The following is a 21,996-nucleotide window of genomic DNA, read 5'->3' on the forward strand; positions in this document are numbered from 1 at the left end:
GGCATGTATATCTTTAGTAAGATGATTACTCAGCTATTACACAGGGTGAAATTTTATCAATAGCCATAATATGGATAGTCTAATACATACAAGGTCACTGATGCCGAAAAGAGTCACTGCATGTCTCACCCCATGACCTCAGTCCTGAGAACAGCATGCAGCTTTACTCATTCTTGGAATAGGAACTGACAAGGAACAGAGAATCCTTGAGGAATAGAAAACAGCATGCAGGAATCCTCCTGTTAAATATGCACACCACCTTGAAATCGTAATGTCTTAAACAACTACAGTAAGGCACATTTTACTTTTTAATAGTAGTTGCATAGTTTATTTGTCGAAATATCAAATTAAACCACATCTTTAAAATGGTGCATGTAGGTAACTCACTTCTGGATCTATCCCATGTATGCATGTTACTAAACTTTTGCTTGATTTTCTCCTGTTAAAAAAATAAAGTAAAATGATGAATACAAACAAAGTGTTAGTTACTCAATTGTGTCCAACTCTTTGTGACCCCATAGACTATAGCCCTCCAGGCTCCTCTCTCTGTGGAATCTTCCAGACGAGAATATTGGAATGGGTAGCCATTCCCTCGAAACTGGGTCTCCTACATTGCAGGCAGATTCTTTACCATCTGAGCCACCAGGGAATCCCAACACAAACAAAATCTGTATCTATTTGTGAAGTGTGAAAAATTGAGTGAAGAGTATATTAACAATTTATCTGAGCACTGATAATTGCTTCGGTAATGATTTAAAAGACAGAGGAGAATACATATAAATTATTTCCTACAAAAAGCATGATTATCTTTAAAATAATGTTGAAGGTAAAATTACATATACATAGAAAGTTTATTCTTGGTTCCCTCCAGTTTTTTTTTACATAAAATTTAAAAGGTAAATTTCCCATATGAATTTCTTATTTTTTTGAAACTAATAGCCATGAATATGCACAAATGCCAATAGATGTAGACTTTGCCTTTGAGTCACTGTACATTGTGTGGGAAGTTGGCAGATCTTACCTTCTGGGACTCAATTAATCATTTTTATGTTTTATCTGCTTTATTCATGAGGCTTTGTCTTCTCCCTTGTAAAGTGCTTTTCTTTGGTTTCTGTACCATTTGTGTCATCTGTAGAAAAAATATAATTCAGGATTTCTACTGAGAGCTAAACAAACCTTTCTAAATTTAGAGTCCAGAAAACCAGGGCTTCTGCAATCTAGCTGTTTGTCTTCCTATATCTTTCTCTGACTGATCTAGCAACTCACACCAGCCCCATTGGTGGTTTCACTGTTCAGTCGAATTTCACCTTGTCAAATCACTTACCTGTAGCTGTTATGAGGTGTACATGCAAATACTTGTGATTGCCTAACACTTTTGCCTTTGGTGCCAACTGTAAATTTGTTTTATTTTCTCCTGCTACTTTTGAGGGAAGTGAACAGCTTATCACTTCTCCTCGGTCTAACACTCTAAATGTTGACTGTAAAGAACAAACACTACAGATGGTACACTCCATCATATTGTGTTGTGAATTTATATATAGGTATGAAATTTTTTGTAGGGAAAATAAAGAAACTGTGTGATATTGCTTTTAGAGAGCAGGGGAAGTATGATGCCTGTTTCAATCCTTTAAAATATAATTTGGCTTTGTTATAGTATAAAAGACAATTTTTTCTGTTTTGTCATTTACCGGCTATGTGAATAAGTCAGATAACCTTTCTGAGTCTCTGTTTCTAAAATGGAATACTCGTATTCTATCATGCAGTTGATGGTGGGAGAGGGGACCAGTTTTCATTTCTTGGCCCTTGTCTGTCCAGCCAAAGTCTTTCTCCATTGAGATGCCAGCTCAACCCCCAGGACACTTTGGGGGCATATTTTAGACAGAGGGAAAGATGGGTCTTAATATTCACCTCATCTCTGGAGTTAGAGAGGGAAAGATAATGCTTTAATAGAAAGAGCATTTGAAGGAAGAGGAAGATTCTGATTAAACAGAGAATCCATCATATCAAAAGAGTAAAAATGATGTTACCTATGAATCTGTTTCTAGAAGATTAAATCATTTGTTTGGCCATAAACAGAATTCTGGGAGAGGTGTCAGGAGAGAATTTGTATCGGCAGCCCTTTACATCTGGGGAGAGCTTACCAGGTGGTTTTATCTTCCTTTAGATAAGAGATTTGTTGCTATTTCTTGTCATTAAGGAAAGCTATTTTTTAGGTTCAGATTAGCATCAATATTTATTTTCCTTTACTGTTTCAAATTTATGAAAAATCGTCAAATAGCACCCGTTGAAACACTGAAGTTTCCACTCTTCTTGGCACTTATTTTTTTACAAAGGAAGAAGCCTGCTAGTCATATTCTAATCTACCTTGAATATCCCATGAAGTTAAAGCTTAATGAAACTCCACATGGTCAGTTCATCCGTAGTTGGCTGTTCACGCTGCTGTCATTTATATATGGTTTTATATTTGCAGAATGCTTTCTCATACTGTTCTCATAGCTCTGAAGTAGATATTCCTTTATTATACAAAGGAATATCTTTATTATACAAAGACAAAACCAGTTACTGAGTTTTCCCATAGGCCACAACCTCACCATCTGTGAAGCAAAGATAGTGCCCACTCACAGGGTAGGAGAGGAAGTAGGTTAAAATGCACAGCACTTTTCCAACGAAACCGGTTGTATAGAGAGGGCTTAGTATAAGCTGCTGCTGTTGTCATTGCTGCCAACATCATTGTCTCCTGAAATGACAAATCTGAGAAATTTCAAGATCAAGCCCTTTGAAAAGCTGAAATGACAGCAACTAAGTAAGACAACCAAGGCTCAGGCATTGGTATCTTGCTAAAGGTAGCATTGAAGAAGCTCAGGGTCAAGAGCTTCTTATACTAGAAGGGTCTCTGATAGGATACCCATGGTTTGTCCTCCCTAAAATGTCAAAGATGGGGTCTAAAGGAGTACTCCTCAAACTGTAGCATATACATATATGAGAACCCTTAAGAGCATTTTAAAACACAGATTCCCAGGCTCCAGTCTTAGAGACTTTGATTCCATAGGTCATGGATGGGGCCAAGATTCTGCATTTCTGTGCAGTTCCAGGTGATGCCGATGCTACTCGGACATGAACCACACTTACTCACACCAGTCTAAGGGGCCCTAAAAGTTTGATTCCCTCCAATATCAGAAAATTACTGAGGCCAGGTGTCTACCTGGTGTTCTGTTTGCCACCTCCATGATGGAAGGACAAACCAAGATGGAAGACCATGAGTATAAGAACCTTATTAGCATTAATAATACTGGAAACTCTCCCTGATTGGTTTCCACAGAGTAAGTGATGATTGAAAATGTTGTGAGCATTTGAAACACAAACGGTCCATGGCAGCTGACCTACCGATTCTCTGTCAATCCTCTGTCCTCTCCGTTTTGTTCTGATCTACACCTTGGAGCCTGTCCTCTGGATGTTCATCACTAGGGCTCCCACAATGTGGTTTTGGTTTGGGTTCAGTCAGTGGAAGGCCAGGGGAGGAGCGAAGTCAGGGATGGGTGTCTGTCCCTTCTGCTGCTTCTCCTTTCTGTGTAGTACCAGCAGTGTCTATGACCGTCTATTACCAGTGTCAACAGGGCAGCCTCTCCTCCATCACTTTGGCTCTCTCCAGTCTCCAGTAGAGCTGTGTCTTCCCATGTCCCTCCTGCCTGTGGCTGTTAAAGGCTTGTCATTCCTAACTCCTATGTTCTGCAGCCTCTCCTGCTGGGTCTTGGGACCTCGTCCGCACAGCTTTGATAGGCTGTCTTTTGAGAGGACCCTTGATAGATACCAGAGCATAAGAAGAGCTCCCAAAAGATGGGAAGAGTGATGGTAGAAGGTGTAGCCTTGGGTAAAAAGAATATCATGAGTGGAGTGGGCATTGATGGTGAAGGGTTTTTTTTTTTTTTTTTTTTTTTATGTCAAGGGGCTCCAAAATCACAGCCTATGGTGACTGCAGCTCCTTGGAAGGAAAGCTATGACAAACCTAGACAGCATATTAAAAAGCAGACACATTAATTTGCCAACAAAGGTCCATATAGTCAAAGGTTTTTCTAGTAGTCATCTGCGGACATGAGAAGTGAAGTGAAGTGAAGTCGCTCAGTCGTGTCCGACTCGTAGCGACCCCATGGATTGCAGCCTACCAGGCTCTTCCGTCTGTGGGATTTTCCAGACAAGAGTACTGGAGTGGGTTGCCATTTTCTTCTCCAGGGGATCCTCCAGACCCAGGGGTCGAACCCGGGTCTCCTGCATTGCAGACAGACGCTTTACCGTCTGAGCCACCAGGGAAGTCTGCGGACATGAGAGTTGGGGTAAAGAAGGCTGAGTGCTGTAGAATTGATGCTTTTGAATCGTGGTGCTGGTGAAGACTTTGTTGAGTCCCTTGCACTGCAGGAAGATCAAACAAGTCAATCGTAAAAGACATCAACCCTGAATATTCATTAGAAAGCCTGATGCTGAAGCGCCAATACTTTGGCCACCTGATGTGAAGAGCTGACTCATTGGAAAAGCCCCTGATGCTGGGAAATATTGAGGGCAAGAGGAGAAGGGGATGTCAGAGGACGAGATCATTGGATGGCATCACTGACTCAATGAACATAAATTTGTGTAAACTCCGGGAGATAGTGAAGGACAGGGAAACCTTGTGTGCCACAGTCCATGGAGTCACAAAGAGTTGGACATGACTTGGTGACTGAATAAGACAAGAAGTGGTGAAGAGTACAGGAAAGGAGTCTAGCCTTTACATTGATTCTGATTAATCTCAGAAGGTCCAGAGAGGTCCCTGTGTGAGAAGCTACAACAGCTAGAATGTGACCCAAGTGTCATCACTAAGCATAAACTTGCACGGCGAGGGTTCAGAGTCAAAGGAGCTTTTTTATGAAGAATTTACATTCGTCTTCGACAATGGCCTGTCAGTTTGTTTTTTTCTTTCCTGCCCCTGCCGTTTCCCCAAACACCCCTTAGTGTTGTTAGTCTCGACACAGGAGTCATAAGGTTTTTTTGCAGCACTTTGATTTTGCTCAATTTTGTCGCAGTATATTGAACATATTCTGAAGTGCCTGCCCAAACTACATTCACAAAGTAACAAGTAGTTGAACAGAATAATCATGCCTTCAGTTCCTTTGCCCATGGGTTCCAGTGATGGGCATGTCAATAAGATGAAAAATGCTGTTCATGGTTTTGGTACTCAGCTACATCACCCTCTGCAGTACCCTCGCCATGAAGCAGGACCATAGCACAGACTCGTACCGATTCTGTGTGTTTATCGGTTCTTTATATTGAAATGTTATGCTCAGGTTGAAACTGTTCAACAGCTTTTAGAGATTTTTTTTGGTGGGGGAGAGTAGTAGAGGTTGTCTTGATATTTTGTCTTAAATGTTTTAAAGATAAAATAGGCCCTTGATCTCAGATTTTTTATGGTTACAATTCTTTAGGAAGAAAAAATTTTCTTGATGAAGAAAAATGATTTCTGGAATTTTTTTCCTCCCTTCCTGTGTTTTCATATCCCTTTGTGTCAGAAAACAAGACTTTGTGAGGGAGTTGGGGGTGTGACCTTATACAGTTGAGGCAAATCATGGTGAATCACCTCATGTTACAGTGGCACAGATTTCATGCACGTGAGCCCTTTGTTTCTGCTAAATTTTCCCTCCTTTCTGGACACCCTGAGAAGACACACCACAGAGGAGAGGATCCTGAGTCCACCAGGAAGGCCATGGTGTCTTCCTAGATGAAGGCTGCCTTGATGTGGTGATGTGTGAGTGTCAACTGTTAGTGGAAATTGACCTGAGGGAATAAGGGGATTCCTAGTACAGATGATCCTCAGAGAGGCCATATCCTGTGCAGGGAACAAGGAGGAGCCAGGCATGGAGGATGGGGGCCCCCATCAAAGGTTTCTTTTCCAGTCTTGGATCCTGGGGTGAAGATGGTTCTTGCTGATCTGCTTTGTTTCTATCTCCTAGAGTAGGGGTCCTCCCTATCCCCCTCCATGGGGAAAGAGCCCTTCTCTATTAATATCTCCATCTCTGGTTTGGCCTCAGGAAATCTCTGGGAGGCCTTCTTCTGGTGTTTTGAGGACTCATCTCCTTACTCACTTCTCTTGGGATGAGCTACCTATCTTCAGTATTGCTTTGGTTTCCTTTGGCTCCACAGTGCATGTTTTTCTCTCCTCCTCCCCCAAGCTTTGTTCCCTAAGGCTGTTCTGGTGGGCCGTTTTTCCAGCTCATCTTCTGTGAATTAGCTCTCCCTATTTCCCTGCACAGCCCTCCTTGTTCCTTCATCCTTTTACCATTTCCCTGGACCCAGCTGAGGGCTATTTCATATAAACAGGGATGCTACAAGCCCCTTTTAGAAGTCTTGGTGATTCAAATCCACTTTTACATGTCGCCTCTTTTTTAGGCGATTTAAACTCTTACAACAGTTATGTCTACCTCTCTTCCTTCACTTCCCAGGAGAAGAACTTTTGCATGGACTTGGATAACCACTGTCTCACTGGTCTGCACTGGGGGATGCAGAGTTTACAAACATTGATTTCTAATTAGTTTTACATTTTCAAAACTATCCCCTTTAAATAGAGACTTCTATCTTGATCCAAAAGATGTGTACAAGAAGGCGTTGCTTTGGTGAGAACTAAGGTTGTGTAATGCAAAATCAATTTCATTCCTTAATGGCACTAGTAAATGTAGAACTTTCATTTAAGCAATTAGCTCTGGGAGTACAAGGCTAGACAGATGAAAAAATAAAGTAGACTAATGATTTTGTTAATCAGTTCTTTCACCACAGGCAGCTTCATGATAATATAGCACTTACCCATTCCATCCCCAGACTGCTGTCCAGTGAGTCACCCTCACTTTTGCATTTCCTGATGTATTTTCTTCCTTCTAAAAATCCGTGTAAGGTACTTATCATCTGATTTGTCAGGATAGTCTAGGTTTTGCAGCAGTAACAAAATACCGCAAAATCTTTGTGGCTTAACACCATAGATGTTTATTTCTTACTCACTGAAAGACCGTTTGGTGTCTGGGTGCTCACCACGGGAGCTGTCCTCTGTGTGGTGGCTCTGCCTCCATCGTAGGACATTTCTGCATCATCATCACCTTTCACTATGACTGCAAAATGTGAAGAAAGAATGGGGAACTCCACAAGGTTATTTAAATACACCTTTCTGAAGGGTGTGCTGCTAACATCTGATTGGCCAGAGCAAGTCACATGACCTCATTCACTTCAAGGCATGGGGGAAGTGTCCTCTTCCCAGGAGCTTTGAAGGACAAAGGAGGCACATATATTAGGAATGGCTACCTCAGGCTTGAGAAACTGAGAATTCAGAAACGAATAAAGGCATAATCCCAGTCTTTCAGTCCAGCTGGAAAGGTAAACAGGTCCATAGTATTACAATACAGTCTTATAAAACTGTACAAATTACAAATTAGCAAGGTAATGACTGTGATAGAACAGAAAGCACCTAAGAGCATGAAGAAGAGCAGGACATCTACCTCCCTGGGCTGGAGATGAGGGAAAACCCTCCAGTGGCAGTGACATCAGGGCTGGGCTTTGTTCGCTAGCTTGAGGTTCCCTTACCATGGTGAGGGTGGTATCTGGCCTTATCTTATTTATGTGCTGCATCCCAGTGAAACTATCGTTTGGAATACAGCTCCAAGAAGTAGGCTTATCTTTTCTTTAAGACCTCAAGAAAAAAGTGAAAGCAGGCTGTCAGCAAGAGGAAAGATCTGCCTGCTCCCATGAAAAGTGACACACGGTATCCTTCTAACGGAGACTTTCAAGCACTACTCTACTTCTCCTAAGGTGTTATGCTCCTGACAGTTCTTTGATCTCAAAAATTAAGCTTGCTGTTACAGTAGGAAAATAACAAAGCAGGTGTAAAATAACAATCAAGGTTAGTTATTAGGCAGCAAAGGTTGCATGTACTGTACTTTGATTTGCCCAGAGATTCTGACACACTTTACATTAGATATAAATGTGAGTGGTGTGTTAACAGTGCAAAGAGTTTGCTTTATAGACAAGGAGACAGGCTTGTCCTGAGATCTGATAAAGCCACATCCTTACCCTCTTTCACTGCTCTAGCCCCACCGGCCTTTTTGCTGGTTGTCCATCACAGTGGGCATCCTCCCACCTCTGGGCCTTTGCAGCCGGTGTTTTCTTTGTCTAAAGTCTTCTTCCTCCAGATACCTATTCGCCTACTTCAAGTCTTTGTACAAAGGCCATTCTCTTGATGAGATGTGCCGGGCACCCAATTTCGGGTCAAGAACCACTCCATGCAGTACACATATGGGTTTGGGGACAGAATAGTGTTGAGACTATATGTCGATGGGATCTAATAATTAAGGCTGTGGTCAACTGTCTATTGACAAAAACATTTCTTAAAATTTAGTCTAGGTGGATGGGGTGCAGAAAGGAGAAAGGAGAGGCTGAAGGCAGCAGAATCCGTTGGGGGCTGTTGTCCAGGTAACAGAAGCTGAGGGCCTGGTGTGAGATGGAGGTGTTGGGAGTGAGAGGTCTGAAAGTGGGGGAAGGTCAGGATGCCAGGATTCAGTGATTTCCTCTCAGTTTTCATGGGGAGCTAAAAATTAGCAAGGACTCAGAATAAGTTCCTGATGTTGAAAGGAATATTAACTGTCAGAAGTATGACCAGAGGTGGTGTCTATTCTATATGGAAGGACTCTTAGAAATTATGAGAATGTGTGTGTGTGTTTGAATGAAAAATTGAGTTTATGCCAGCTTTTGTGATGAAAAAAGAGGAAAGGGGATTCTTTTTAAGTGACTAAGGAGTAGGGTGTATCTTCGGGACACAATTTGAAATTTCCACTTCTTGGCTGGGGCAGAGGAGCTGAAGGGCAGTCTGCTTCCATTCTGCTGGGTCTCTCAGGGTTGCTCTTGCCTTGTGACCGCGGGCAGATGGAAATGGGTGCCTCCTCGCCTCCCCTCCCTCCCAGCCTTGACCTCAGGCTGCATCTGCTCAGCGCCAGGTCTCCACCTTCAGTGCCGGCTGAGCATTGTGCCAGCTGCCCTCCAAGCCCACCTCGGGTCAGGCGGAGGAAGGTGAAGTAGGAGAGCATAGAAAGGAGAGTATATCCTTTAATCCTGCTTGTTTTCAATTATTAAATTTCTCTATGAAGTCCAGGGAACTGTGGCCTCAAGATACCCATAGCTGCTTGTCTCGGTAGACTTAGGTAGAAAATTGTAAACATTTTCAAGGCTGACCTCTCAAAACCCACCTGCTTGATGTTGAGAAAAACAAACACCTCTCTTGCTTTCATAAGTTTCCTCACAGCTCCTCTTTCTGACCCTGTAGGATGAGAGTTTGTCTCATTGACATGAGCCCCATAAATATGTGTACCCCACCTCCAAGCCTACCTCCCTCTCAGCTCGGTCCTCAGGTAACTGAGTTGCTGCTGGGCCAGAGTTCAGAGGAGCCTTTCGTGTTCACTTAAACTTGTCTCTGTAATTGCATTTGGGACCAAGTCGATCGGGGTTTTGATTGCAAACAAGAGAAACCAACTCTGAAATTACAAGGGGGTGTTGTAGGTCATCCTACAGAATTACTGGAAGGCTGGAGAGGTAGGCTTCCGACGGGGCAGGAACCAAGGATATTTCCAGAGAAGAAGCCATAGAATGTAAATAATCAAGAGCATGAATGGGGACTTCCCTGGTGGGCCAGTGGTTAAGACTTCACCGTCCAATGCAGGAGGTGTGGGTCTGATTCCATCTGGGAGCTAAGATCCCACATGCCTCCTGGTCAAAAAACCAAAACATAAAACAGAAACTCATTGTAACAAATTTAAGAAAGACTTTAAAATTGGTCCACATGAAAAAAAACTTTAAAAAAAAAGGCATGAATGTCAAGAACAACCAGCTTGGGTCTCTCTGTCATGTGCCAGCTAAACAACTCTGGACACATCTCTTAACCATTCTATGCCTCCGAGGATAGTTATCAGTGAGAAATGCATTCATATTCAGAAGAAGTAATTAAACAGTCACTGGCAAATAATAAGCAATATCTCAGTGTTTGGTGAGTATGCATTTCTAGTTGAGGTTGTGCATACCTATACATATATTTTGGCTTTTAGATGGTAAATATAATTGCTCTCTGGGCTGCAGGCTTTGCTTCTGTGCCCCCAGCTGCTTCTTTGCTGGAACTAGTTTCTCCCTTATCGCTGATGGCCAAACATTTCGTTCAAGGACATTGCTTCTGTTCTTTGTGGGTCCCTCAGAACCATCGATTCTTGGACATTATTAACAACAGAAGCACATAAAAATCAGGGTCTGGACATTTGGGGCTTTAGTTGTACTCGGCCACCCTGAGCGATAGTGTAATCAACATTTTTCTGCCGGTTGTCTTCTTTGGTTTGACATTATGTGTTCATGGTCATTACTAACATCCTCTTTACTCTTTCCTCCTGTTATTCTGTTCAGAGAGAACAGCCAAAATGGAGATTGTCATAGAGGATAAACCATCTTACCTCTGAGAATGATTTAGGAATCCTCTCTCCTTTTTAAGCGTAGCATTAATATTTAAACATTAGTAATTCGCATAATTGCTTATTTGTGTTATTGATTATTTTCATATTAAATATTTTTTAAAAAATAGGTTCCTGTAATACTTACTCTTTTCCCTCTTTGATTTTGTTCAAAGGCAATTATATCTATATATAATTTTATTGAAAGAATCTTTCCTTTAGAATTATTGAAGAGTGTTGGTTGCTTTGGCAAGCTAGAGCATAGTCCATTTACAGAGAAGCTTTACTTAAAAGCAAAAAGTCAATGACTTGGTGTAGTCCATTTGTTGAATACGCTGTTTTGGGTCCCAAGTTTAGTTGGTTACTCTCTCTTTCTCCACACAAACAGACATACAATATCTAGGTATGTGGTCATGCATTTCAGCCTGATTTTGATTATGTAAATATGTTCATACTCAAATATTTATTTATTGTACATTTTAAATATTTAAATAGCTAAATAGTTCTTTCATTGACTCTTTAACATGAGTACTGTAGAATCATTGTAATGAAATGTTAACATTTAATATGAATATACGTAAAATAACAATGGGTTCAGGTTTGATCTCGTTTGGCAGGCCGTATAAGGAGATGATTAAACGTGTTTTGTTTCAGTTACATACCAATACACATATGTTTATGTGACCCAGGCCACCACATAAAATGTACTACCTACTGTGGATTGTTGTCAGAAAAGTTTAAAAGGCAATGATTAAACAAACAGCCACAGCTTATTCCAGTTTTGTCAGTGCTTATTCAGTTTTGTTTGTAGTGGGTTGCTCCCTCTGGCACAGAAGGGTGAGAAAGAGTTGGAGGGAAGGTGGTTGAAAGGGAATGCATCACCCGGTGTGTCATAGCCCGTGATAGTGGTCCAGTGTTGGCTGTCCAACTTGAGATACACAGGACCTAAGTGAGAGCTTTGTGAAAGGAATTGCCTGCCATGAGTCTGGAGTGAATTCATAACTGGAAAGCTTTCAAAAGGAAGTTTCCCTCTGTGTGTCCAATGTAGTTGGCAGTAAGAAATACGGAACGACTTTCAAAACCTTCTCTTAGCATGGACTCTTGACTACAGAAATGTGGGTGAGTGGAGACAGACAAGTTCTGTTTTCTGCAGGTGGAACAGGCCTGGTTTTCACCTTCCTATTTAAGGCTTTATTTACACTGAGGACTTTTATGACTCTCGTGATTCACTGAAATACATTTATAAGGGCACACAGTTGCGGTAATTAAGTTCTGAAGCTTCATTACCTTGAGATTACATTTCTAACATTGCCATTTAAAACTTCATTAAAATTAAGAAGTAGGTTTGTCAGGATGTTGATTCACCCCAAGGCCTGGAGGCTCAGGCAGTTCACAGGCAAAGTTAGAGCCCAAGAAGAGCCTTCAGCTTCTTTGTATGGCTTTAGTTATATGCTTATTTACTTAGTTTTGGAGACAATCGTTTTTAAGTAAATTTAGAATTTCAAAACCTATCAAATATGGTTTAAAATTAAAATTTAAAAGATTGTTTGTTTTTGACTGTGCTGAGTCTTCGTTGCTGTGCAGGCTTTTCTCTAGTTGTGGGGAGCAGGGAGGGGGGACTACTCTGCAGTGTACACTTCTCTTGTTGCAGAGCACATGCTCTAAAACACTGGCTCAGTAGTTGTGGTACTTGGGCTGAGTCACTCCACTGGCATGTGGCATCTTTCCAGATGAGGGATCGAACCTGTGTAGAAGTAGAAGGAAATCCTTGGTTACTTGCTCAGTGCTATCCCCTCTCTAAATGTACTCCTTTCTTGAAAGTTCTTGGTCAACTTAGTTTGTCTTGTAATTATTTTTAAAGTAGTCTTGATCTTTTATTTCAGGCTTCACAGGTGGTGCTCGGAGAAGGCAATGGCAACCCACTCCAGTACTCTTGCCTGGAAAATCCCATGGATGGAGGAGCCTGGTAGGCTGCAGTCTGTGGGGTCGCTACTAGTGGGACACATCTGAGTGACTTCACTTTCATTTTTCACTTTCACGCATTGGAGAAGGAAATGGCAACCCACTCCAGTGTTCTTGCCTGGAGAATCCCCGGGACAGGGGAGCCTGGTGGGCTGCCATCTATGGGGTCACAGAGTTAGATATGACTGAAGTGACTTAGCAGCAGCAGCAGGTGGCACTAGTGGTAAAGAACCTGCCTACTAATGCAGGAGACTTAAGAGACATAGGTTCAATCCCTGGGTTGGGAAGATCCCCTGGAGGAGGCAGGGCAACCCACTCTCATATTCTTGCCTGGAGAATCCCATGGACAGTGGAGCCTGGTGGCCCATAGTCCTTAGGGTCACAAAGAGTTGGACACAACTGAAGCAACTTGGCATGAAAGCACGTATGACCTTTTATTTCAAGAGACATGCAAAATTTCAGACTCAAAATGGTGTGGAAATATTAATACTTTGTTCTGTAGGATTTGAGCATGTGAATACATTTTAATATAAACTGTTGTTGCTGTTCAGTCCCTCAGTCCTGTCCTATGCTTTGTGACCACATGGACTGCAACACGCCAGGTTTTCCTTGTCCTTCACCATCTCCTGGAATTTGCTCAAACTCATGCTCATTGAGTCGGTGATGCCATCCAACCAACTCGTTCTCTGCCATCCTGTTCTCCTCTTGCCTTCAATCTTTCCCAGCATCAGGGTCTTCTCAGGCTCTTAGCTTGTGGCCAAAGTATTGGAGGTTCAGCATCAGTCCTTCCAGTGAATATTCAGGATTGATTTCCTTTGGGATTGACTACTTTGATCTCCTTGCAGTCCAAGAGACTCTCAAGAGTTTTCTCCAACACCACAGTTCAAAGGCATCAATTCTTCAGCATTCAGTCTTTATGATCCAACTCTCTCATCCATACATGACTACTGGAGAAACCATGGCTTTGACTACACAGACCTTTGTCAGTAATGTAATATCTCTGCTTTTTAATTAAAAGTTTAGGTTTATCATAGCTTTTCTTCCAAAGAGCAAGCATCTTTTAGTTATAGGGCTGCAGTCACAATCTGCGGTGATTTTAGAGCCCAAGAAAATGAAGTCTGCCACTGTTTCACTTGTTTCCCCATCTATTTGCTATGAAGTGATGGGACTGGATACCATGATCTTTGCCTTTTGAATGTTGAGTTTTAAGCTTTTCCTCTCTCTCCTTTCACCTTCATCAAGAGGATCTTTAGTTCTTCTTTCTGCCATAAGGGTGGTGTCATCTGCATATCTGAGGTTATTGATATTTCTCCCGGCAATCCTGATTCCAGCTGTGCTTCATCCAGACTGATATTTTACATGATGTACTCTGCATATAAGTTAAATAAGCAGAGTGACACTATACAGCCTTGATGTACTCCTTTACCAATTTGGAACCAGACTGTTGTTCCATGTCCAGTTCTAACTGTTGTTTCCTGACCAGCATACAGGTTTCTCAAGAAGCAGGTCAGGTGGTCCTTTGTTCCCATCTCTTGAACAATTTTCGACAGTTTGTTGTGATCCACACAGTCAAAGGATTTGATGTAGTCAATAAAGCAGAAATAGATGCTTTTCTGCAACTCTCTTGCTTTTTCGATGATCCAGTGGATGTTGGCAATTTCATCTCTGGTTCCTCTGCCTTTTCTAAAACCAGCTTGAACATCTGGAAGTTCACGGTTCACATATTGCTGAAGCCTGGCTTGGAGAATTTTGAGCATGACTTTGCTAGCGTGTGAGATGAGTGCATTTGTGCGGTAGTTTGAGCATTCTTTGGCGTTGCCTTTCTTTGGGATTAGAATGAAAACTGACATTTTCCAGTCCTGTGGCCACTGCTGAGTTTTCCAAATTTGCAGACATATTGAGTGCAGCACTTTCATAGCATCATCTTTTAGGATTTGAAATAGCTCAACTGGAATTCCATCACTTCCACTAGCTTTGTTTGTAGTGATGCTTTCTAAGGCCTACTTGACTTCACATTCCAGGATGTCTGGCTCTAGGTGAGTGATGACACCATCGTGATTATCTGGGTTGTGAAGATCTTTTTTGCATGGTCCTTCTGTGTATTCTTGCCACGTCTTCTTAATATCTTCTGCTTCTGTTAGGTCCACAAGTCCTTGATTAATGGCCAATTACAAAAGAAGATATTTTAAAGCTCATTAACACATTGGGTTCTGTATCCCTGGTACCAGGGAAGAGAGGGTAGTTCCGTGGATTTCTTGGGCATCACTTCATGGGAGTGTGACCAAAGTTCTGCAGGATTCCTAGAAGATACGGTGTGGAAAACACCTCTTTTACCCCTGTGGTCAACAGCAATGTGACAAGAGCCAGGACCCCTTTCCTTCCTGCCCCAGAAAGAGATCTCTCTGGAGTTTATCCAAGATGCAAAAGGACACCTCCCAGCAATAATCCCTTTCAGACATTCCCATCACCCCCAAGGCACAATGCAATACTGAAGGGTGCCACCATGCAGCCTCATCACAATCACCTCTCACAGAAGGAACCCAACTTCCCAAAGCCCCAAAATGCCCTGGTTCATGCACCAACCCCAGGGTGCTCCTCCTGGAGCCCCACCCTCTGTTACCTTGTTCTGTGGGACTAGGGGATGTCTCTCCAGCTTCCTTGTGTGACTTTTGTTCCTAGACCATTGCTCTAGGTGTGGGGGTGTCCTGCTTCTCCTTGTGTCCTCACTGCTAACACAGCCTTTCAGGGAGCAGAGACTCTGTAAAAGTTTTCAGAATAAATGAGCCAGGGGGCAAGGGCTCAGATTAATTGTCTGCTACTTCCTTAAGTAACCCAGACAAATCCAAATAAACAAAGATAATTTAGTTTTTGAGAGTGATACCCCAAAAGGACAGAAACATGAATTCACTATGATCACCTTTATTATTATCTAAATCTTCCCCCATCAATATTGCTGCTAAATAAGCTCATACTTCCAAAACAGTTTTAATTCCAATTCCAATGTATCCCTTTCAGGGTCACAAAACAAAATTGAAGACTTCCCCATCTCTTTTACAAAAGAGCAAAACTCTTGTACTTGAACTGGGTAACTGCAAACACATTTGGATCCTCATCATTCACAAACTAAGACATTAAATGTTATTTAGCCTTCAATTTGCAGAAGGCAATGGAAACCCACTCCAGTACTCTTGCCTGGAAAATCCCATAGACGGAGGAGCCTGGTGGGTTGTAGTCCATGGGGTTGAAAAGAGTCGGACATGACTGAGCGACTTCACTTTCACTTTTCACTTTCATGCATTGGAGAAGGAAATGGCAACCCACTCCAGTGTTCTTGCCTGGAGAATCCCGGGGATGGTGGAGCCTGGTGGGCTGCCGTCTGTGGGGTCGCAGAGTCGGGCACGACTGAAGTGACTTAGCAGCAGCAGTAACAGCAGCCTTCTATTAAACTATCAAAGTTTGAAAATTTTCTAAAGAAAACAGAGATGAATCTCCACGTCATCGTAGCAAAGAGGAACCCAAAGATGCTACACACCAGTTCCCCAAACTGGCCCGGGCCCTCACTTCTGATAAGGCTGACTGCTCCTTCTTCAATCACAGAGGGAAGGATCACCTGGCTGCTGCTCTGGCTCAGGCCCCCTCTTCCTCACCCCTTGCAGCCTCTGCAGACAGGTGTGGGAAGGTCCTCAAAGCCTTTTGGTTGATCCTGAGCACATGCGCCCTGAATTGCCACTTGCTGGTCTCCGCATAGGCCCGGGGACCCCACAGGAACTCATAGTGGGCAAGGTGGCCGCCCTCCCCAGGAGCAAAGGAGGCCTAGAGGAATGCAGCCTCCCCCGCCTCAGCCCCAAAGAGCTGCACCTCCACCAGGCCCTGGGCCTTGCCTGGGTCCTGAAGGTCTTCCTCGTGCTTGCTTGGCTTGTTCAGCTCACTCATCTCGACCACAAGCGCGATGCCTGGGATGAAACCACAGACAGGAGTGAGGCAGGGGACAGATGGGGACCACGGGCCTTGGCTGAGAAACTTACCTGGGACGGTCTGACATAGGCCACTTAACATAGGCCCCTTCCTCTTGAGGGGTCCCCTCAGTCCTCCCACAGGGTCCTCACCTAAGCTCCTTCAGAACCTAAGAATCTCCCCTCCAATCTCTGAAGCCCCGCCCCTTATATCAAGTCTCCAATGTCTCTGAGACCCCGAGCTCATGCCCCCACCAGAGTTGCCCGGGCTGACAGCAGGTTCTGGGACCTGTGGGGTTCCCTGTGTCCTCCCTCACGGTCCTCATCTTGAGCCCTGACAGGTCCAGGGATGCCCCTTCTGTTGACTGGAGACAGGGCCTTCACACCAAGGCCATCACTTCACTGGGACCCTCAGGGAGAGTCTGTGGGCATGACATCAGGGCTTCCCAGAGCTGAGATGATACCACCGGCCATCCTCAACCCTCCTCCTGCTCTTCACTTTGACTCTCAGAAGGTCTGGGTACCAACCCCTCACCCCGACATTGCTCCCCTTAGAACCAGGCCTTCTCCAGCCAGGACCCCTGAGAGGCAAGCGGGAGTAGGGGGCTCATTCCTACAACCCTGCCGGGGTCTCCCAGGGCTGAGGGCATTGACGACCTGGATGGCCTGGGGTCCCAGAGCCCCCCTCAGGGTTCTACCTTGACTCCTAGCACAGCTGGGCTCCTTCACTCTGCTGACCTGAACCGGGCACCTGACCCAGGCCCTCACTTCCCCCCTCCCACCAGGATCAGTGACGTCACATCTGGACGCCGTTCCCCCTGGTCCCCAGGGCTGTTGGGAGGGCGGCACATGCACCCCCTGGGGACCCTCAGTCTCCTCTGGTCCTCACTTCGAGTCTAGGCAGGACATGGGAACCTCCTTCTGCCCACCTGTGACTGCACCCCAAAGACCAGGCCTCTGAATCCCTGAGTTCACTGAAGAAGTAAGGGGGTTTGGTGTCTCAGCCTGACAGCCCAGACCGGGGCACCCAGGAGGCCCAGTAGGGGTGGAGTTGTATTCTATGGGGCCCTCTGTTCCGGGGTGCCTGGACCCCCTCATCCTCTCTCAGGAGGGGATTTCCTTAACCCTGAGAGAAGACTGCACTCCCAGCACAGATGCTGGATGGGGGGCTGCTGCACCCATGTCCGTCAGGGAGCACAGGTAACCACTCACCTTCCCATGGGGGCCCCTCAGCGGTCACCAGACTTTGTAAACTTTTGTATTAAAGATGTTGTTTTAGCCAAAGAGGGTGAGGAGTGGCAGATGAGTTAGCAAGAATTCAGCAGCTTGGAGATGGCCTTGGCCACTCATAGTGACTTCACACTCCTCCTCTGTGAGGTATGCCCAGGGTCATCTCCTGGTGGCTCTGTTCCACTGGTCTGCATGGATGCCCCTCCACGGGCCCTTCTTGTGCAGAGTGGCCAGAGGGGCTCTTGGAGGCCAAGAACTCCTTTGTTTTGGGTTCTAAGTCCCCACCAGTTGGGTGACCTTAGACTCTTCTACCAGGAAGGAGAGACATTCAGGGGGATGGTGGGTGGCTGACCTGCCCTGCTCCTGGGGACCCTGAGGGCCAATGACTCAGCCTCCCTGCAGTCCAGCCCAGCCCCCATGATGGCCTAGCTTCCCCCAGCCCCCCTACAACCCCCCAGAGCACTGCTCGGAGGCCGGAGGTGCTGCCTGAGTGAGACTTGGGCATCCCCAGGTTTGTTGAGGTCAGGGGTGTGCAGAGCTCATCATCTAAGGGGTTTGCATGGGACCTCAGGAGGCCCCCTGGCTGGGACCTCGGACCCTGGAGATGGGGACCTTCCCTCCCTTTCCAGAGGCTCAGCAGATAGCTGAGCACCTTGCTGCCCATTCACAGGCCTTGTTTGTGGGGTTGGGCGTGGACAAAACCCAGGCCATGGTGTCTTATCAGCCTCCCCTGCCAGGTTGTAGCTTGATTCGTCCCAGGGCCTTTCCTCATGACAGTTCCCATGGAGTCCCAGGTGGTTCCTCCTGCAGGGAGCTGGCACTCCAGACCACTGCCAGGTTTGCTCATCACAGGCTAAACCTTGTTTCTGTCATCCAGAAATCAGACTCTTCCAGTCTCCCCACCTCATCCCTGTTTGGCCATGGCACCTCCCTTTGTGAAGGGACAGAACAAGGGAGCCCAGGGGACGAAAGAGCCACTGAGGACCCAAGATGAGCACTGGGCTGAGGGAGGCTCGGGCAGAGCTGATGGGAAGTGAGTTGGCCATGGATCACCGGCTCCCTACGGTCTGCCCGGTTAGGCCTCCAGGGTCACACTTACCTAGTTGGAGCACTTGTGAGGCAGGGCCCCTCTCTGAGACACCGTGTCAGGTTGAGTTGCATTTCCACTCTCCTAGACACTGTCGCCTGTGCGGCCCCAGGGACAGAACTAAACCCATGCCTCTAGAGCCACCTGGCCTCTCCTCTGGTGATCCGGGCATGCCTGGGGCTCAAGACAGTTTGACTGTCCAGAGCCAGCCTATCAGGGCCATGCTCCCTCCCTACACTCCTGTGTGACCTTAGGCTGCCGCCTCTGCCTGGCCCAGGAGGATGCATGCTTAGCCGCTTCACTCCACAGACATCAGTCAAAATCCACCAAGGACTGAGTGGTGGGAGTGAAGTACCTCATTGGTCTCTTTTGATATCAGGCAGCCTTGACTTTGTAAATAAAAGTTGCCTTTTGTGGGAAGCAGATGACGAGACTGCAATCTGCACATCTCCGCTTTCTCTATAGATTTACAGGTAAGCAGGTGCCACACATGCTGATGTCTCTGGGAATGTGGTTTTAAAATAGCAGCATCTGCGTGTGATTCCAGGTCAGGAGGCATACAGGAGTCAAGACAAAAAAATCGAATGAAACCTTCTGAAAAGTTAAGGTGTTCCCCAGGCAGTGAACCTTTGTAATGGGCTGTGTTTTGTCTTGGAAGTGAGTAGCCTGGTCAGGCATCACAGTAGCTCAGTGCCAGGGCTGACAGAGCCCTGGCCTGCACCGCCCCAAGTCCTTTCTCAGGGACCTCCTCTGCCTGCGCCAGACTGCCAGCAAGGGAGACCCAGCCTTCCGGTTCCAGTGGACTGGTGTGTGAGCTCTCCCCTCTCCTGACCTCGGAGCCCTTGTCTCTGCAGCGAGACCCTGGAGGGCTATTTGCTATGCTCCTCAGGACAAACACTCTTTTAAGAGAAAGCGTGTTATAAACTGGACACCCCAGCGAGCAAAGGGTGCTGAGGTGTGACACCCTCGGAGTGCTCAGCTGAAAAAGGAAAAGAAAAGAGAAACAAGAAAATGTCACCAGATGCAGGCCCTGCAATGAAGCCAAACATCAGGCCTGCTGTCCAGACACCAGCGAGCCCCCAAACTGAACACCCACAGGCCTCGGGCAGGGACCACAGGCTCCAGCCCTGTGCATCTCAGGAGAGCAAGGGCTCTTTTGGGGCCCCCGACAAGGGGAGGCACAATTTCTCCTCATCTGTCAAGTGAGGAGCCTGCTGGACAGTGTCCCTGTGCCCGTGAAGCCACACCGCCAGGCTCTTGTCAAGCCCTTGGCGGGTCTTTTCAATGAGTGGGTGCAGAGCATCTGAGGGTCTTCCCCAGGTGTGTAAGAGGTGCCCACATTGTGCCGGTTGTGGGCAGCCATCTCTCTTGCCTTTGCGAGCAAGCAGCTGCCTGAGAGGACTCAAATGCTCGGCCAGGCCCAGGATGGAGGCTCTGAAGATGTGTGCTGGGCGGGAAATCCCTCGTGTTTTCAGGTTCTTTATTGCCCTGAAGTGTTTTGACCACAGGGCCGCCTCTATCTGTCTGAATAGGGTGCATATCTGGGGTCTTCTGGGGGCACACCTGAAGGGGGTGGGGACTATGGGAAAGAATGGCCGGAGTTTATGGGAAAGAGGGGCTTCCTGAGCAGTAGTAGAAGGGGTTCCAGGCCTGAGCCACGATAGGCACCCAGGTGGGGCACAGAGGCACCAGCGTGGCCACTGGGAGCTGCCCAGGGGGCAGGTGGAAGATTTGGGTTGGCACAGTGGTGGAGCCAACCACCACCACAGGAGGAGCCATCTGGGCTGGAGGCCAGGTGAAGCAGAGCCACGGGCCCTCGATGGGCAGAGCCACCTCCATCAGGGCAGGGATTAGAGAAAATGGAGCCTGTGTGCCCTTGGGCTGCCAGGCCTCAGGACCTAACAAGGGGGGCTGGGCTGCTGTCCCCAGACCAGGAGCAGGGGAAGCATAGGTCCCAGCCAGGGTGGTGGCGGGGGTGAGTTCCAGGTGGCTTGCGGTCTCCTGAGCATCCTCAGGGCAGGGTGACAGGCCGTCCTGTGGCTGTGTGGTGCTGGGCGCAGGAGGGACACCCAGGGCTGCCGGCCTGCCCTCCACCTGCCGAGACACAGACTTAACAGCCCCTCTCCTCTTCATCTTCCCCAGGAGGTGTGGGCCGTCTCTCTTAAACAGGGGACTGCACCAGAACTGTAACTGGGGCTCACCAAGAGAGAGAGAATAGCAAAGTCCGAGTTTCAAAAGGCTTATGAAACCAGCACCCTCCTGGCTGGGCCCCTGGGTGCCCTCACCCAGCCATCCCCAGACCTCATGGAGAAAGCGGGACCCTGTCCCACAGGAGGCAGTGCCCCAGCTTGCCCATCCTCAACACTCACTAACTCACCATGGCCTCTTGCCCTTGGAAAATGACTCAGAGTGGCCCAAGAGTGTCTGTACAAGGCCCAGAGAGGGGACTTGGCATGTGCAGAAGCTTCTCTGCTTTCTATGCAGGGGTCGACCCCTGGCCTGCACTTCCTTGACTGACCAGGACACTTCCCAGGAAAGGACCTGTGCTTCCCTGCAATAAACTTCTGCTCCACAGCTTTGGGAGCTATGTGCTTAGTCAGTCATGTCCGACTCTTTGCGACCCCATGGACAATAGCCCGCCAGGCTCCTGTCTATGGGGATTCTCCTGGTAAGAATACTGGAGTGGGTTGCCATGCCCTCCTTCAGGAGATCTTCCCAACGCAGGGATCTTCCCTCCCCAGGTCTCCCACCTTGCAAGTGGATTCTTTCAGGTTTGAGCCATGAGGGAGTCATGGGGGCACACAAACCCCTTCCCCCACCTGCCTCCACCCCGGGCCCATTTGTGCCCTGGCTGGAGGACAGGGAGGCCCAGCATTTGAGCAGTGTCATCTCTTTCCCCGGTGTGACTGTGATCTAAGGGCCCACAGGCCGGCGATACAGAGTGACAGCTGGCCCCCGGGTATCCTGACCTGATCCCTACTGTGCATTCAGCTCACCTCCGTCATCTCGCACAGACATCCCCACCGGAGAAAGAGAGGAGGGGCAGTGACTTCTTTGTGCCGAGAACGCTCAGGCTCTCCCCCTCACAACTCCCAACACAGCACGCAGCACTGGCAGCTCCGGCAGTCACACCAGTCCCCAGTCCTGTCTTTACACACAGCTTTCCCTGCAGGCCGGCCACCATCCCCGGAGGCCCTGAGGTTGGCACCCACCCCGCCCCCAGGGCCCAGCAGGTACTCCCTCACCTTTACCTTGCTCAGGACACAGACAGGTGGTT

At 46.7% G+C, this 21,996-nt stretch overlaps 1 protein-coding gene across 1 annotated transcript; it reads right to left on the reverse strand.

Moving 5' to 3' along the window:
- Window positions 1-20,321: 20,321 nt before the first annotated feature.
- Window positions 20,322-21,724, reverse strand: HSFX1 (heat shock transcription factor family, X-linked 1). The gene is made up of 3 exons (XM_088834321.1): window positions 21,716-21,724; window positions 21,543-21,632; window positions 20,322-20,879 (listed from the first exon to the last, which is right to left on the reverse strand). The coding sequence occupies exons 1-3, from the start codon at window positions 21,722-21,724 to the stop codon at window positions 20,322-20,324; spliced, it is 657 nt and encodes a 218-aa protein (XP_088690447.1).
- Between the last annotated feature and the right edge of the window lie 272 nt (window positions 21,725-21,996).

This window comes from Moschus berezovskii, chromosome X (genome assembly GCF_049115385.1).
Source record: "Moschus berezovskii isolate FMDL1 chromosome X, NW_MosBer_1.0, whole genome shotgun sequence".
Lineage (NCBI taxonomy): Eukaryota > Metazoa > Chordata > Mammalia > Artiodactyla > Moschidae > Moschus > Moschus berezovskii.